General features: G+C 46.2%; 1 protein-coding gene across 1 annotated transcript in view; it reads right to left on the bottom strand.

Annotated features, from left to right (window-relative positions):
• The window catches only part of FAM135B (family with sequence similarity 135 member B), a 149,157-nt gene that overhangs the window by 102,517 nt on the left and 30,335 nt on the right, over positions 1-16,305 (bottom strand). The window contains 1 exon segment of the mRNA XM_005904046.2: positions 12,701-12,780. Coding sequence (XP_005904108.2) covers positions 12,701-12,780 — 80 coding nt within the window.

The raw sequence follows: 16,305 nt of genomic DNA, 5'->3' as shown, positions 1-16,305 counted from the left end.
ACCGAACTGATGTCTGTGAAGTCAGTCTCTATTTACACCACTTCCAGTGGAGGAGAGAAAAGAGGAGTAACTTCTTTCAGCCAAAAATAGAGCACCTACTCAAACAGCATGATGTAGACCCCCCATCTGGGGACTGGAGGACCAGGGCACGTCTGCCTCCTCAGGAAGTTAAGGCCAACCCACTTCCCTGATAGCTCAGTTGGTAAAGAATCCACCTGCAATGCAGGAGACCCCAGTTCTATTCCTGGGGTGGGAAGATCCGCTGGAGAAGGGAATGGCTACCCACTTGAGTATTCTTGGGCTTCCCTTGTGGCTCAGCTGGTAAAGAATCCACCTCCAATGCGGGAGACCTGGGTTTGATCCCTAGGTTGGGAAGATCACCTGGAGAAGGGAAAGGCTACCCATTCCAGTATTCTGGCCTGAAGAATTCCATGGACTGTTTAGTCCATGGGGTCGCAATGAGTCGGACACAACCAAGCAACTTTCACTTTCACTTTCAGGCAGATACACTGAATCACTTTGCCCCTCGCAATGATGCTACAAGGAGGAGCCTGTGGACATGGTGTCACATGTCAGATCTGTACATACCGGGCCAAATGAAAGATGGATGTCCCTGCCAAGTCAGTTCTGCAGGAGCGCACAGCTGAAATATGGGAGAGAGAACAGGAGGAGGAAAGGAGCTGACACTTGAATACTGCTGCTGCTTGTAAGGGATGAGCATCACCTAACCGAGTCTTCAAGCAGACCCTGTGAGAGACGTTCTGGTCTTGCTGTTGTTTTCATACGTGGAAATGAGGCACCAGGCACTTGTTTCACTGTTTCAAAGGCGAGGAACCAAGATTTGAACCCAAATAGACTGTAACCACTATTTCATGCTCTTCAATAGGTCTTCCAGGCATAAATATTCATTAAAATAATGACAAACATTTGGCTTATTGCGTCTTTTTTAAAAACGCTGAAAATATTTAGAAAGTAAAATTGAGATGACATGTACAGTATTTTGGGTGGCGCTTCTCAGGTGGTGCTAGTGGTAAAGAACCCACCTGTCTAATTCAAGTGACATAAGAGAAGTGAATCCAATCCCTGGGTCAGGAAGACCCCCTGGAGGAGGGCATGGCAACCCACTCCAGTATTCTTGCCTGGAGAATTCCATGGACAGAGGAGCCTGGTGGGCTACAGTCCTTAGCACCACAAAGAGTCGGACAGGATTGAAGCGATGTAGCATGCATGCACGTACAGCATCCTAAAAGCACATCCATGGGGCACTGGCAGGGCAGCCCCTGAAGGTCTGACTTTGCTACTGCAGCATCTATGGGGGTAATGAGGGCTGAAGGGTGAAGGGAGTGAGGCTAGGAGAAGGGTGAGGCGGGGAAAGAAAACTGAGCATGACCAGAATGGGGTCTGTGAGCTTGGAAGGGACCCAAGAGACATGAGGAAGAGGAGAAAATCTCAAGGGACAGGACTTGAGGTGGGCATGGAAAAGTGGTCCAAGGAGTAGTTCTGCTTCATCCTGCTGGACCAGCTGGGTAGCAAGACCATGCATCAGCACAGCTGACATCTTCCTCCAGCGGATGCTCAGCCCAAGTCTTGCCATCAGCACTGCGGGTGGAGCAGGCAACACACAGGACCCACCAGACTCTGGAGTCCGATTCACTGGGATTGAATCCTGCTGCACGAACCACTACCTGGGGGACCTTGAACCAGTCCTTAGGTGCTCCATATCCAATTTCCTCTTCTATAAAACAGGGCTTATTCATGTAACTTATCACTAAGGAAAAGTGTGATAATAAAGTACATCCATTCCCATAAATACTAAACACATTTGAAGCATTCTATTTCCTAGCACATAGAAAACACTCCATGATGATTTACTGAAAAGTAGCATTATTATTAAATTGTAGAGGAGACACAGACAATAAATATGTAATAAAACTAGTTGAAGTAGTCTGAAGAAAAATAAAGCAGAATAAGAAATTAAGTTACAACAGGAAATCTATTTTTTTTTTAAAAAAATGAGCAAGGAGCCTCTCTGAGGAGGTGACATTTGAGCAGAGACCTGACCTGAATTCATTGAGAAAGCAAACCAGGATAAGACCGGGAGAGGAAAGACCAACTTCCAGGGGGAGGGACCCCCAAAGTTCAGAGCTCTGATTTGGGAATGAGCTTGATATTTAAGGAAGAGTAAGAGCAATGGGAAGAGGGCAAAAGATGAGTTTAAGGGCAAAGTCAAGGATCAGACCATACGGGGCCACCAGGACCTGCTAAGGACTTTGTATTTTATTCCCAGGTCTGCAAGAAGCAATGTGATGCAGAAGATCTCTCGGCTGGGATCCTGAACCCACCTCTTCCCAGGTGTTCCCATCAGTATCTTCATCTGTAAAGTGGCAATAAGAATAATACCCACCCTGTAGAGTTGTGAGAAGTGAGAAAATGTAATACATGCAAAGAACAGAACCGTGCCCAGCACACAGTAAGCATTCTGGGTCATTATCATCATCATCGCCATCATTAGCAGACTGTGAGTAGGGGCCTGATAGTCTGAATTGTCTGTAAAATACATTACCCTGGCTTCTCTGTGAAGGTGATGCAGGCCGGCCTTTGGCAATGGTTGCAAGTGAGGTGAGTCTGAGAGGGATGGAGAGAAATCGCTGCAATGGACTTGGATGGAAAAATTCTCGGGCTGATTTGCAGCAATACGGATGGATCTGGAGATTATCATTACTTCACTTAAGTGAAAAAAGTCAGAAGGAGAAGACACACACCATGCGATATCACTTACATGTGGGATCTAACATGTGATACAAACGAACTTACTGCTAAACAGAAACAGACCCCCAGACCCGGAGAGCAGACTTGTGGGCGCCCGGGGGAGGGATGGGTGGAGAGTCTGAGATGAGCAGATGAAAACTACGATATACAGGATGCATAAATACCAAGGTCCCAGCGCACAGCACAGGGAACTTTATTCTGCATCCTGCGATAGGCCATAGTGGAAAAGAGCGTGGAAAAGAATGCATGTACTGCATGTGTATCACTGAATCATTTGGCTGAACAGCAGAAATTAACAACTGCAAGTTAGCCACACATCAGGAAAATAATTTAAAAAAAAATTCTAGTCTGGATGGCTTTGTGCATTTAGATTTCCAAGTTTCCCTGCGAATGTGTGTGTCTGGGATCAAGCCAAGTAGTCTTTTAGAAAATCACCATCTACTTAAAGTGGATGTATTATTACAGAAAAAAATAATTATGGAGTAAAGAAAAACAAGCTTTTCCTTCAGGAACATTCTGAGTAAAAGGCCATGCCCTTCAGAGGTCATGCATTCCTCACAGCCTTTCCTATGATCGTCACAAGTAGCTACCAAGACAAAACAGGAAACCCTGTTTCTGTAACTGTCCAAATACCATACAGATATGAAAAGGTAAGACAGCAATTTTCTGTTCATTTTCCTGCCTGAGCAGTTCTAACATCTATCCATCCTCTTATTTGGGGCTGTAATGGAAAGAAAGGCTTATTAGACAGAAGCATGGAGAGCCCATGGGTGGGAAAGCCTGATCCAGTAACCCCTCTCCAGGACAACCTCACTCTGCTTTCAAATGGATATTATTCAAATGGCTGGGCACCTGTGGAGGAATTTTGCTCTGTGTGGAGCTTCAAGTAACATTTTCCTGATATATTTTTTTAACTGGGTGCACAGAAATAGCACCATGAATCAAAGGCACTCTATAAAAGGCTAGAGTGAGCCTGGATGGGGATTTCGAAATGGCTCTGGGGCTCTGCGTGGAGAGTGCAGAAGCTCCAGCAGCAGGAGCTGTACCCTTAAGCATGTTTCTCCTCCCTCTATTCCAGAGGTTCTGATGCATCTGACCCTTCCTCTGCGTGCTCCCTTGAATTAAAAAGAAATCCATATGTAAACGGGGCTGCAGACTCCCTCATTCTACACGTGAGAATATTGACAAGACGTGTGTGTGTGCTCAGGGCTGTCCTTCTCTTTGCAACTCAGTGGACTGTATCCTAACACGCTCTTCTGTCCATGGGATTCTCCAGGCAAGAATACTGGAGTGGGTTGCCACGTCCCCCCTTCAGGGAATCTTCCCGAGTCAGGGATCGAACCCTCATCTCCTGCATCTCTTTCACTGGCAGGCATATTCTCTACCACTGTGCCATCTAGGAAGCCCATTTATAGGACAGACTTAATCATTCATCATGGTAAACAGAGAGCTTATGTCCAAGTCAGGGTAGACATTTAGGAGAGTTTGGACCAAAGAGAAGCAGGCTTCCTGCAGTTTATGGCAGTTATTATTCCACTTGTCTATCAGCCTCAGCCAGCTCAGCAGAAAATATTCCTTTTCATTTCATGATCGCATTGTTCTCCAGAGGAAATGGATAAAAGTGCACCTGTCAGCAGACGGGAAATAAAGACCCTCTGCTGCTTGGGCCCATCCTCAGGGACCTGTCTTTCACATTAAGGTGTTAAGACTTCAGCATCTCTTCTTGTAACTGTAAGTCACCAAAGGAAGAAGACTAAATCATTCAATTATCCATCATTAGCGTCAACTCCTTAGCTGCAATTATGGAATTCTAAGGTTCTGCTCTTGTGTGCCCCCCTGTGAATTTCCTCTTCAGCATTTTATCCACGTATCATTTCATCTTACTCTGAGAGTCTGACTTAGGAGGCGGGGCAGGATGGATCAAGAAACTGACTGCTTGTGAGTCCCGAGGGATCTTGTGAGAGGAGGTCCCTGGGCCACAGTGGGAGAAACTGCAGTGGTTCGAGAGGTCCTGAACAACCCCAGTCCCTGCCACCCGCTCCTGAAGACCCCTCACATTGTTACTCCAAATTCCACACCCCGTGGTCCATTCTCAGACCCTCAGTGACTACTTGGCTGAGTCAGAAAGAAGTTATCCAGCCTTTGTTGCATACTTCAGGGCTTTTTCTAAATAATCATCAGCTTTTTTGGGGGGAAGGGGGACTTCCTTGGTGGCTCAAATGGTAAAGCGTCTGCCTACAATGCGGGAGACCGGGTTCGATCCCTGGGTCAGGAAGATCCCCTGGAGAAGGAAATGGCAATCCACTCCAGTACTATTGCTTGGAAAATCCCATGAACAGAGGAGCCTAGTAGGCTACGGTCTATGGGGTCACAGAGTCAGACACAACTGAGCGACTTCACTTTCACTATCTTTTTTTTTTAAACAACTGCTTGACTATCAAGATCTCAAAACAGTATCCTTTCCCACTGAAATGCTTCCTTTCAAAACAACCTGTTCACTGAGGCTTCAAAAGCTTATTATTATAATTTTTTTAATTGCGTGGAATTCAGCCTCCCTGTTCCTTTCATTAAAGCCCAAGCTCTGCCCTCTGGTCTTTATTACTAACACAATAAGCGTACCTATTATGCCAACTGTGTCCCAGGCACTCCGGCAGGCACCAGGGAGCCAGAACTGAATAAAGAAGCAACATGGTACCAGGACTCTGGTGTGTAAACGTAAGCGTCAACTTCCATACTGAGGATTAATTTATTCCTATAAGTATATAATGATAATAATAATAATTCCCCTTTATTTTAGAAAAGACTGGGGACTTCCCTGGTGGCCCAGCGGCTAACACTCCAAGCTCCTGATGCAGGGGAATGGGGTTTGATCCCTTGTCAGGGAACTAGATCCCACATGCTGTAACTAAGACTGGCACAGCCAAATAAATAAATGTTTTTAAAGTAAATAAATAAAAATAAAAAAGACTGGAATGACTGCATATAATATAGGTACACTACCATGCAATGTTCTTTTTCATTAGCCACTGTCTTCTGCCATGTGAAAACTTCTGCATGAAGCCTCTAAGGATGAGACGTTCACTGCTTCTGAAGATAATAACATCAGAAGCTGGGCATCTGGAGGCTCAAGAGCTCCAGAAACAGTGCCTGACACATAGGAGGCGGCAGAGAAACAGGTACTGAGTAAACCATAAAACCCATCAGGACTAACATTTCAGTCCGTGTAAATTTCACCCAAGTCTGCTGATTCCAGCTTTTGTAATAAAACTAAAAATAGCCAGCATTTACTGAGGGTTTAGGATGGCAGGCTCCCCTCTAAGCACTTATATGTATTCCTATTAAAATGCTCACAACCCCATGAAGAAGTTACTGTTATTAATATTATTACCATTGCCATTTTACAGAGAAGGAAAATGAGACACAGGAAGGTTAGAACCGAGTCCAAGGTCACACAGGGTGTGCGGGATGCAGCTGCCTGCTTCTCTAGCCTATGTGTGGGGTCTAGAGATAAAGACTGTTCTCTCTTTCATCAGCAACAGGCATGTGTATCTGATGCATGTGTCTTCTCTGGCTTATGCTTCCAGGGCCCTGCCCTCTCCTCACCTTTCTCTCCAGGTGTGTTTCCCTGAAACATGGTTCCCCAGGTGCAAGGTGTGCCCACCCAGATGTGGGTGCACCCTGGTGGTGCTGCAGCCTGAGCGGGGGGTGGGGGGGCAGCAGGGGGCCCAGGAGCCTTGTTCAGCGGGGAGGGAGGCACCCGGGCAGCTGAGGCTGTGCAGACCTGGTGGCGGGACTCTGCCCACTTTCTGAACACAGAGAGATTTGCACTGATGACCTGGACCGAAGGCAGGACACCTGGAAGTCAGGTGTGCTCACAGAAGACCGGCCAGGAAGATGGCAGTCAAGCCTTCCCAGGGAGGCTGCCTTGAGGTCACAGCCCACACACACACACCTTGTCATTCGTGATTGTCACTCTCCCTTCAGTTTCCCACCCCAGTCCTGGAGCTCCAGGAAAGCAGCCTCAGCCATCCAGCTCTGTGTTAACTGTGCCTCACACACAGCCAGCTCTAGGAACCAGGGTCTGATGCTTTGTAAGTACCTCTGCTGGAAGCTCATTAAATGTGGGGTAGACAGATTAGGGGACTCCTCCTGACAAATGTGGTACAAAGGTGACCGAGAACGTTATGTTCTGATGAGTGGGTATACATGCAGGCTCCCAGGCGACAGGAAGCCCATTAAATACCCCCACACAGTACTTTCACTGATGCCCCAGATGGTCCTTCAGGGTCATTTCTATAGAGGCTGCTGGCACAGGGTCACCCGGAACGCAGGGGAACGCAGGTTTGGCTGACTCCACACCCTGCCTCCCATGTGATAAGGAGCAGCTGTACCACTTCTAGTGGTTTCAGGGGACAGATGATGAAGAGCAGATGCAGAGATGAGGACCTGTGCACAGGTGGTTTAGCACACATGTGTCCCATGAGACTGGGGAAGCAGGGACCCAGGGCAGGGAAAGTGGGGAAGGCAGGCAGAGGCGCATCTCAGCAAAGGTCCCCACGAAGGGAGCGCCAGCCTGCTCCTGCAGGGGAGGGAACTACATCTCAGCCTGTCCCATCCCCCGACAGGAGCACACCTCCACACATGTGCACTGATAATCACAGGCTCGTGGCAAGGGCTAGAGGTGGGGATGGGGGATGCTGGGCTTCAAACTCCCAGGCAAGTTCAGATCCCAGACAGCGTGCTCCCGGGAGCCTGGGGCTGGGTCCTCCAATGCAGAGTCCCAAATGCAGGTCCCCAGAGCAAAGGGGTGGGGGAATTGCACGAGACGGGGAGGGACACACGTGTGTACAGGCAGTGAGGATGCTCAGACGGGGAATGAGTGATTCTCACAGGGACAGGGATCACTGCAGAGAACCAACACAAATCCTTTCTGCCAGCTGAGTGGGCTAGAGGGGTGGAAGGTGAGGAAGAAAGGGACAGGCATTAAAAACCAGTGTGTGTGTGTGTGTGTGTGTGTTCAGTCGCTCAGTTGTGTCCAAGTTTGCAACCCCTGTAGACTGCAGCCCAAGCTCCTCAGTGCATTAAATTTTCCAAGCAAGAATAATGGAGGGGGTTGCCATTTCCTCCTCCAGGGGATCTCCCTGACCCAGGGATCAAACCTGCACCTCCCACACTGACAGGCGGATTCCTTATAACTGAGCCACCTGGGAAGCCCATTAAGTCGAAGCAGAGAGGGATCAACCAGGGTACAAGAGACTGAAGGAATCTTCCCAAAGAGGGACCTTGGAGGTTGAGCAGACTTTAAGATTTGATCTCAAGGACAAAGATGGACAACAATTCTGGCTTGGACCCCCAGGGAGCTGATCACTGAACCAGCTGGCAGAGCAGATTCACGGTCTACACTGGGAGTCCAAGGCGAGGGGCCCTGGCTTCAGAGTTTCCGAGATGACTTTTGTGAGGAGCAGAGGTGCCAACATCCTTCAGGTCTGGACTCCTCCAGACGTGTCCTTCTTGAGCAGCGCTCTCCTCCAACCCCAGGAGGGCACTCGCAGCCTAGGAGCGGGGGCGTTTTTACCTGATTAATACTGTCCATGAAAACAGGCATATTTGGTATTTAGCTGCACTTTAATGGGCTCTGAAAAGAAATTAGTTTGATTCATTTGAAGAATAAATGTCTCTCCCCACCCCTTACACGGTGAAACTCTTAAAAGCTTTCACTTAATGAAAATGTAAATTACCTCTCAAAACATTACTAAAACTAATCATGGCAATTTTTTCACGCTTCCACAATTTACTGCTCACCCTTTTCTCTTGCTTTGATGAGCAGTGACTAGCAGATGTCTGTTTGTGCCGAACCACTTAACACAGCCTCAGTAAGTTTAAGCAGTGTCCCTCCCCCATATATGACTTAACTGATCATCCCCCTAAGAGAAAATAATATTTTTTGACATCTCCAGGTAGGAAGGGTTGCAAAACCTATTAAATACCATCACTTGGGTGAAAGGAAACAGCCAAGGGTAAGTATACATAACATTCATTCACAGACAATTACCTGTAACCCTGAACTCAGAAAACAAATCTGTGAAACCCACAAAATGCAAGCCTTCAAATCAAGCAGAATCACATTAAAAAAAAAAAATTCTTACTTCTGGTTTCTCTTCCTAGAATACTGTAACCCTCATGTTTTTATTCACCATCATTCATCTCTGTATCTCTCAACGCTTAGGATTTTGGCTTATAGGAGGAATCTGAAAAGTTTTGGAAGAGCTAGAACCATCCTGGCTTCAGTGAAACATTAGAGGATCACCTACAATTTTTACTTTTATATTTTTGGTGATGACCAAGATCCAGTGGCCTTTAGAATCGTACTGACGTCTAAGCCCAAATCATGCACACATCCACATCCACAGAAAACAAGCTCCTTTGATGCCCTGCACCCAGTGCCGTGAACAGAGGGATGCACTGTTGCCGTGGGGGTGTATTCACCTCTTTACACACATGTCCCTACTGTAATGTGGGGGTCTTTCTAGAAGGCCTGGGGAGGATAACTCTTACCTGGTGCAAGCTCAGAGACTGTCCTAGTCTATTCCACAAGATACGTTGCTAACTCAGACAAGAAGGAGCCATCCATTTACCTGAGCAATTTTTCCCAAGTCACCTTTTTAAAAAGTATTGAGAAAAGAAACATTGTAGTATATCAATTATGACTACATTTCCCAGGGGAAGTTACTATTTTTCCTTATTCACAAAATGAAATCATAAACACCGACCTTGGAAAACCCAATGAGAAAGTAAGTCCCATCCAGAGAAGCAGAATCTAAATCTAAACCTGCGTAATTAAAGCACATTTCATATCATATGGCTACCAGAGAAGGAACATATTTTCAAAGAGAACAAGACTGCATAATTCTGCCCCTTAATTTATGCGGCAACATCCTCCGTGTGAACAGCACTGGGTTTATGGCTTCCTAGTGCTTTAGTTTCCAGTACTCTTGCCTGGAGAATCCCATGGACGGAGGAACCTGGTGGGCTGCCGTCTATGGGGTCGCTAAGAGTCGGACACGACTGAGCGACTTCACTTTCACTTTTTACTTTCATGCACTGGAGAAGGACATGGCAACCCACTCCAGTGTTCTTGCCTGGAGAATCCCAGGGACGGGGGAGCCTGGTGGGCTGCCGTCTATGGGGTCGCACAGGGTCGGACACGACTGAAGAGACACAGCAGCAGCAGCAGCAGTGCTTTTGTGTCATCTGGCTGTGCCTTGGGAGACAAAAATCTCATCTCAGCCTCCACCTCTACTGTATTAATTACTGTGACACTTCTGTCTCCCCATGAAGACTGGGTGCCTCCAGAGCAGGAAAGCATCTCCTCATCCCCAGGGATGCATTCCACAACACCAACTTGCGGCAGATGCTACTAACTAAACAACTGCTGAACGTGTAAGAGCGTCACTGACTCTTGCTGGTGGTCACTGTGAGCTTACTATGGGTCAGGACCATTCTAGTCATTTCCTTGCATAATTCATTCAAACCTTAACACAAACCTATGAGGTAGGGACCTTCTACCAGCCCAACTTTATAGATGAAGAATCCAAGAAATCATACAGGTGAAATAACTTTTCTAAATCCAGAAGGCTGAGAAGTGTCAGAAGCAGGAATTGAACCTGGAAATTTTGGAATGTGCGGCCTGTACCACTCCTGAATTCTGCCTCACTAGACACAGTGAGTTTTTCCTATTTCTATTTTAAAGCAATTATCCTGCAATTAATAATAATTTTCCAAAAAAGTTTTAAAATAATTTTAAAAATTTTTGAAAAAGGTTCTGTTTCTGACCTGGGACATTTCCTTTAATAACCTCTATAACATGTAAAGTGCCCTTTACATTTATAATCTCTAAGATACACAACCATACAAAATCGATGGGATGCAGCAAAAGCAGTTCTTAGAGGGACATTCATAGCAATATAGGCCTTATTTAAGAAAGAAGAAAGATCTCAAACAACCTAACCCACCACCTAAAAGAATTAGAAAAAGAAGAACGAAGAAAACCAAAAGTTAGCAGAAGAAAGTAGATAATAAAGATCAGAGAGGAAATAAATAAAATAGAGATTTTTAAAAAATCAGTAAGACCAAGATCTGGTTCTTTGAAAGGGTAAACAAAATGCACAATCCTCTGGCCAGGCTCACCAAGAAGAAAAGACAGGCCCCAAACAAGCAAAAACAGATATATAATGTGTAAGACAAAGCCCTACAGAGGACGGATATTTATCCTCATGTTTCAGGTGAGGAAGTGAAGCTCAAATTGTCAAGGCCTGGGATCACATGACTAGTTCATGCAGCATCAGGGTTCAAGCGTCCTACTTCCTCAGTCAACTCCACGAACCTTCTTCTGGCAGAAGCTGTGGTGGGAGGAGGCATAATACAGCTGGCAGCACAGGGGGAACCCGCAGGCACCTGAATGAGCACAGGACATAGGCGAGGGGGTGACCTCCAGTCTCGGATGCCTGACATTCCCCGGAGAAAGGAGGAGTGAAGAGTGGAGGAGAAGGACCTCCTTGGAAATGTGGGGGTTTGACTACTACTTACTGCTTAACTCTATGCAGAGTCAGGGGAGAAGCTAGCGGTCTCCAGGGTCTTTCTCTTTCTGAATCATAGGCCCCAGCCAGCCTGTTGCCCGTAAACTATTGGCCTCCCTGGCTTGTCCCTTGCATGGTCCACATAAGCTCCCTCTACCCTGCATCTCCCACACCTCCCCCAAGGAGGAGCTAAACAGACCACCACATCTACCCTAACTTTGCAGTCATTCAACTGCTACAACTCTACTCGCCATAATATCACTGCCAACAACGGGGTAATATAATTGCCAAGGCAACCCAAAATTAATTTTTGGAAATGTAGCTATGAATGACCAGAACTCTTGACCTTACTAAATTTGATTTCTACAATATTCTTGGCTACCTTGTAGAGTGAAAGTCAAGCAGCTTTTACACTGTTCTGTCTTTTTGTCTCCTTACCTTCTCTCTCTTCCATTCCAAAGTATGTCTCCTCCTTCTTAAGGTCTGGTTGATCTATATATACATTCTCCCAAACTTACTAATGCAAATACTTCTGCCAGAATATAATCTTGATGTCTAGCTTTACTTTTTATGTAATAAGTTCTGTATTTCTGACTCAATGCTATCACATTGAACTTGCTGATCGCCTGGGATACCTAACTAATGCTCCAAGGTTAGAACCTGGATTGTCCTTGGCAATCCTTCTTCCCAAGGAGGATTGCCTTTGACTTCTTATTGTGCACAGAAAGTGCTACCACACCTGCCTACTGACTCAGTCCCATACACCGAGCTGATTATTAACTCTTCTTTGACAGCAGGCTTCTTACCTACCAGCTAGATGCCATTTCCCATCCTCTTCCTCCCTGATTTGATTTTAGCCAACCTCTACAGCCAGGTTTGGGGCTTCCCAGGTATCTCAGTGGTAAAGAGTCGATCTGCCAATGCAGGAGACCCAAGAGACTCAGGTTCGATCCCTGGGTCAGGAAGATCCCCTGGAGGAGGAAATGGTAACCCACTCCAGTATTCTTGCTCAGAACATTCCATGGACAGAGGAGCCTGGCAGGCTACAGTCCATGGAGTCATAAAGAGTCAGACACACCTGAGCAACTGAGCCTGCATTCACAGCCAGGATTATCCTCAGATACCAGCTGCTCCTAGGAGAGTTTTTTGTTTTTTTTGTTTTCTTTTAGTCAGGTCCCCTTTGCAATAACACAGGGCCAAAGCAACAGTGGGTCTACATTTCCAAAATCCACTTATTCAACAATCAACAATGGTTCACTGAGTGCCTCTATGTGCCCTGCTAAGCCCTGGTTTACAGGGATAAATGAAGGCTTACCAGTGGGCAGCAAGTGCCCCACTGTTATCCTCCTGCTCACCTGTCTGCCCAACGATGGAGGCGCTCAGTCTGTGGGGGATCCTTGAGGACACCTTCAAGGTCACTCGGATCTGATAATACCTAAGAAAAGAACAGAGGACAGGCTGCTGAATATCAGACTTATTATTGCCTGCTTCTAAAAACACCTAGACTTAATCCTAAAGACTGTAGGCAACAGGCTAGTTTCTGGATGGCATGCATGATCGTCTAGCATCAGAGAGAGATTTATTTTGCCAGCACTGTCAGGGAGGGATGAGATGGGCCAAGATGGAGACAGGAAGTTGAGTACATCTGAGGATCCTATGAGACACAGAAAAGGTTGTGGTAATAGAAATAGGAACAAGGGAGCGATAAGTCATATGCCACAGGTACGTTATGAGAGATGGCCTGTTTTTAGGTGAAAAAGTCCATTTTACAGAAAATAGGATTTGCGTGCATGATGGACAATCCATACACGAACTGAACTGCTATCACATTGCAACACAAATATTTCCTTTAGAAACACAGCAGCTGAGCTGCCAATCCTGGGGGTATCAGCAAACAATGTCACCAGTGTATTTCTACGCTCTGGGTTTTATCACGTCACCCCCATTTCTAGATTCGGTCATTGCAGAATGTCGAGCAGGTTCCCATGCTGTCGAGAGACTCTTATTTGTCCTCTTCTGCCACATGTGCTGAAGCATGTTTGGAAGTTCTGCACCTCGCAATTAACGATCCTTTCATTTGCAAGAACACGTCTGGCCTATCATTGTCCTCCCCTTCCACTGTTTTCAAACCCATTGGGTAAAAGACTTTGAATGAAGCAAACTGAAATAGAAGTAAAATAGACTATGAACACGCATCAGTTTCTCATGGCTCACTGAACTCACAGCTGGGAGCTATTCTGCGACTGAGTCCGTTGCATGTGAATACAGTCAGAGAAGGTCCCTGTTGATGCGTTCATGGGTATACGGTGATCCAAGGAGACCGAGAGCAGAGAACACAGGCACTGCACTCGTGCGGCTTGGGTGACGTCACGTGAGAGCTGGGTGACTCTGAGGACATCACACACCTTCTCTGAGCTGTTTGTATCTGTAAAATGAGGTCTCCTGCATTGCAGGCAGATTCTTTACCCCCTGAGCCACCAGGGTAGCCCCAAAAGAAAGAAAGAAAAAGATCTGTCATAACTTCTGCTTCCAGGAAATACGGAGTAGACATATTTTTCCCTATTCTCACTAACCATAGCCAAAAGTTCTACACAGTGTACAGAAAAAGAAACAAAAGGAGGTTCTCAAAGGTGAAGAAGAAAGCAAACCGTCTAGGACCTCAAGGTCCAAGGAAAGGCATGGTGGTGGGTTTTCTGGATATTCTTTTGCCTCACAAACTTCTCACTGTAGTTCATCTGTTATTCCTCTCTACAGCACATTTAAAAAACAACGGTTTTTAATCTCGAGGAAGCTGAATTCACCATTTTTTATGGGTAATGTGTTTTGTGTCAGGTTTAAAAACTCTGCTTAGTTCTAGATCCCAAAACTCCTCTATTTTGTTTTCCTAAAAGCTTTCTATTTTTCATTGAGGTCTATGATCCACTTTGAGGTCATTTTTACATGAGGAGTGAGATAAGCTAAGTTTCTGTTTCGTCTTATTGGGGCCTATGGGTGTCCGGTTGCTTCAGGACTATTTATTGGAAAGGCTTTATAGAATTACTTTTGAAACTTTGTCAAGGATCTCCAGGGTGACCTCTGACTGCTGTGTGGGGCTACAGGTCCAGGCTCCCCATGTGGTCTGTGTTTAAACCAGGCCAGGTGGAGTTCTGGTTCCCATCACCGCCTGCTCGTAGGGAAAACCTAGCTCTCTATTTGAGACCTTCTCTTGCTGGCAGAGAGGGGGGAGGTGCTTGTTACAGCCTGGCAACATTGGACATCCAGGGTCCCACTCGGCCTTTGCTGGTGTGGGTGGAGGTCAAGCCACAGTTTTTCCTATGCTGCTTGGCTCATACAGAACTACTATTGTCAAAACTTTTCTGTCTTGCTGGGCTGCTTCCTATTTAAAAACAGAGACATTACTTTGTCAACAAAGGTCCGTCTAGTCAAAGCTATGGTGTTTCCAGTAGTCATGTATGGATGTGAGAGTTGGACTATAAAGAAAGCTGAACACTGAAGAATTGATGCTTTTGAACTGTGGTGTTGGAGAAGACTCTTGAGTCCCTTGGACTGCAAGGAGATCCAACCAGTTAATCCTAAAGGAAATCAGTCCAATATTCATTGGAAGGACTGATGCTGAAGCTGAAACTCCAATATTTTGGCCACCTGATGTGAAGAACTGACTCATTGGAAAAGACCCTGATGCTGGGAAAGATTAAAGGCAGGAAGAGAAGGGGACCACAGAGGATGAGATGGTTGGATGGCATCACCGACTCAATGGACATGAGTTTGAGTAAACTCTGGGAGTTGGTGATGGACACGGAAGCCTGGTGTGCTGCGGTCCATGGGGTCACAAAGAGTCAGACGTGACTGAGCGACTGAATGAACTGCAGCTGCTTCCTTCCTGGTCCTGTGTCTCAAGAAAGCAGACATTTTTGGTTGGAGCTTTTATTTTGATATTTAAAATGGCCTCTGAGTATAGAGCTAAAGTGCTGTCTAGTGTCCCTAAAAGCAAGAAGCCTGCGATGTGCCTGACACAGAAAAGAGGGTGTTCAGGTAGGCTTCACTTAGGAATGAGTTACACGGCTGTCAGCCATGAGTTCAGTGTTAATGAATCAGATGAATATATTTGTATAGGCAGATACATATATATGTATATATGCTACACTGTGCTTAGTCGTTCAGTCATGTCCGACTCTTTGGAAACCCATGGACTGTAGCCCACCAGGCTCCTCTGTCCATAGGGATTCTCCAGGCAATAATACTGAAGTGGGTTGTCATACCCTCCTCCAGGCAATCTTCCCAACCCAGGGATCAAACTCAGGTCTCCTGCATTGCAAGTGAATTCTTTACCTTCTGAGCCACCAGGGAAGCACAAGAATACTGGAGTAGGTAGCCTATCCCTTCTCCAGGGGAACTTCCTGACCCAGGAATTGAACTGGGCTCTCCTGCATTTCCACCCCACTCCAGTACTCTTGCCTGGAGAATCCCATGGACGGAGGAGCCTGGTGGGCTGCAGTCCATGGGATTGCGAAGAGTCGGACATGACTGAGTGACCTCACTTTCACTTTTCACTTTTTATGCATTGGAGAAGGAAATGGCAACCCAATCCAGTGTTCTTGCCTGGAGAATCCCATGGACGGGATAGCCTGGTGGGCTGCCATCTATGGGGTTGCACAGAGTCGGACATGACTGAAGCAACTTAGCAGCAGCAGCAGCAGCAGCAGCAGCTCCTGCATTTCAGGTGGATTCTTTAACAGCTGAGCTACCAGGGAAGCCCATGTAAAGGCACATATATATACACACTTATTTTAGGTGTTTCCACATACAGCTATAAACAGAAACACACCTAAACAAGCTATATATTGATCAGGTGATGAGAACATGACCAGATGCTGTCAGGAACATAACCCTGTGTTTCTGCTAGGATCTTTTACCACCATGATGAAATCCAGAGAGGAAGCATCTGAGTCAGAGAGACAGA

This window comes from Bos mutus, chromosome 14 (genome assembly GCF_027580195.1).
Source record: "Bos mutus isolate GX-2022 chromosome 14, NWIPB_WYAK_1.1, whole genome shotgun sequence".
Taxonomy (NCBI): Eukaryota; Metazoa; Chordata; class Mammalia; order Artiodactyla; family Bovidae; genus Bos; species Bos mutus.
Note: the sequence above shows the minus strand (reverse complement) of the source record. Positions and strands in the feature narration are given on the sequence as shown.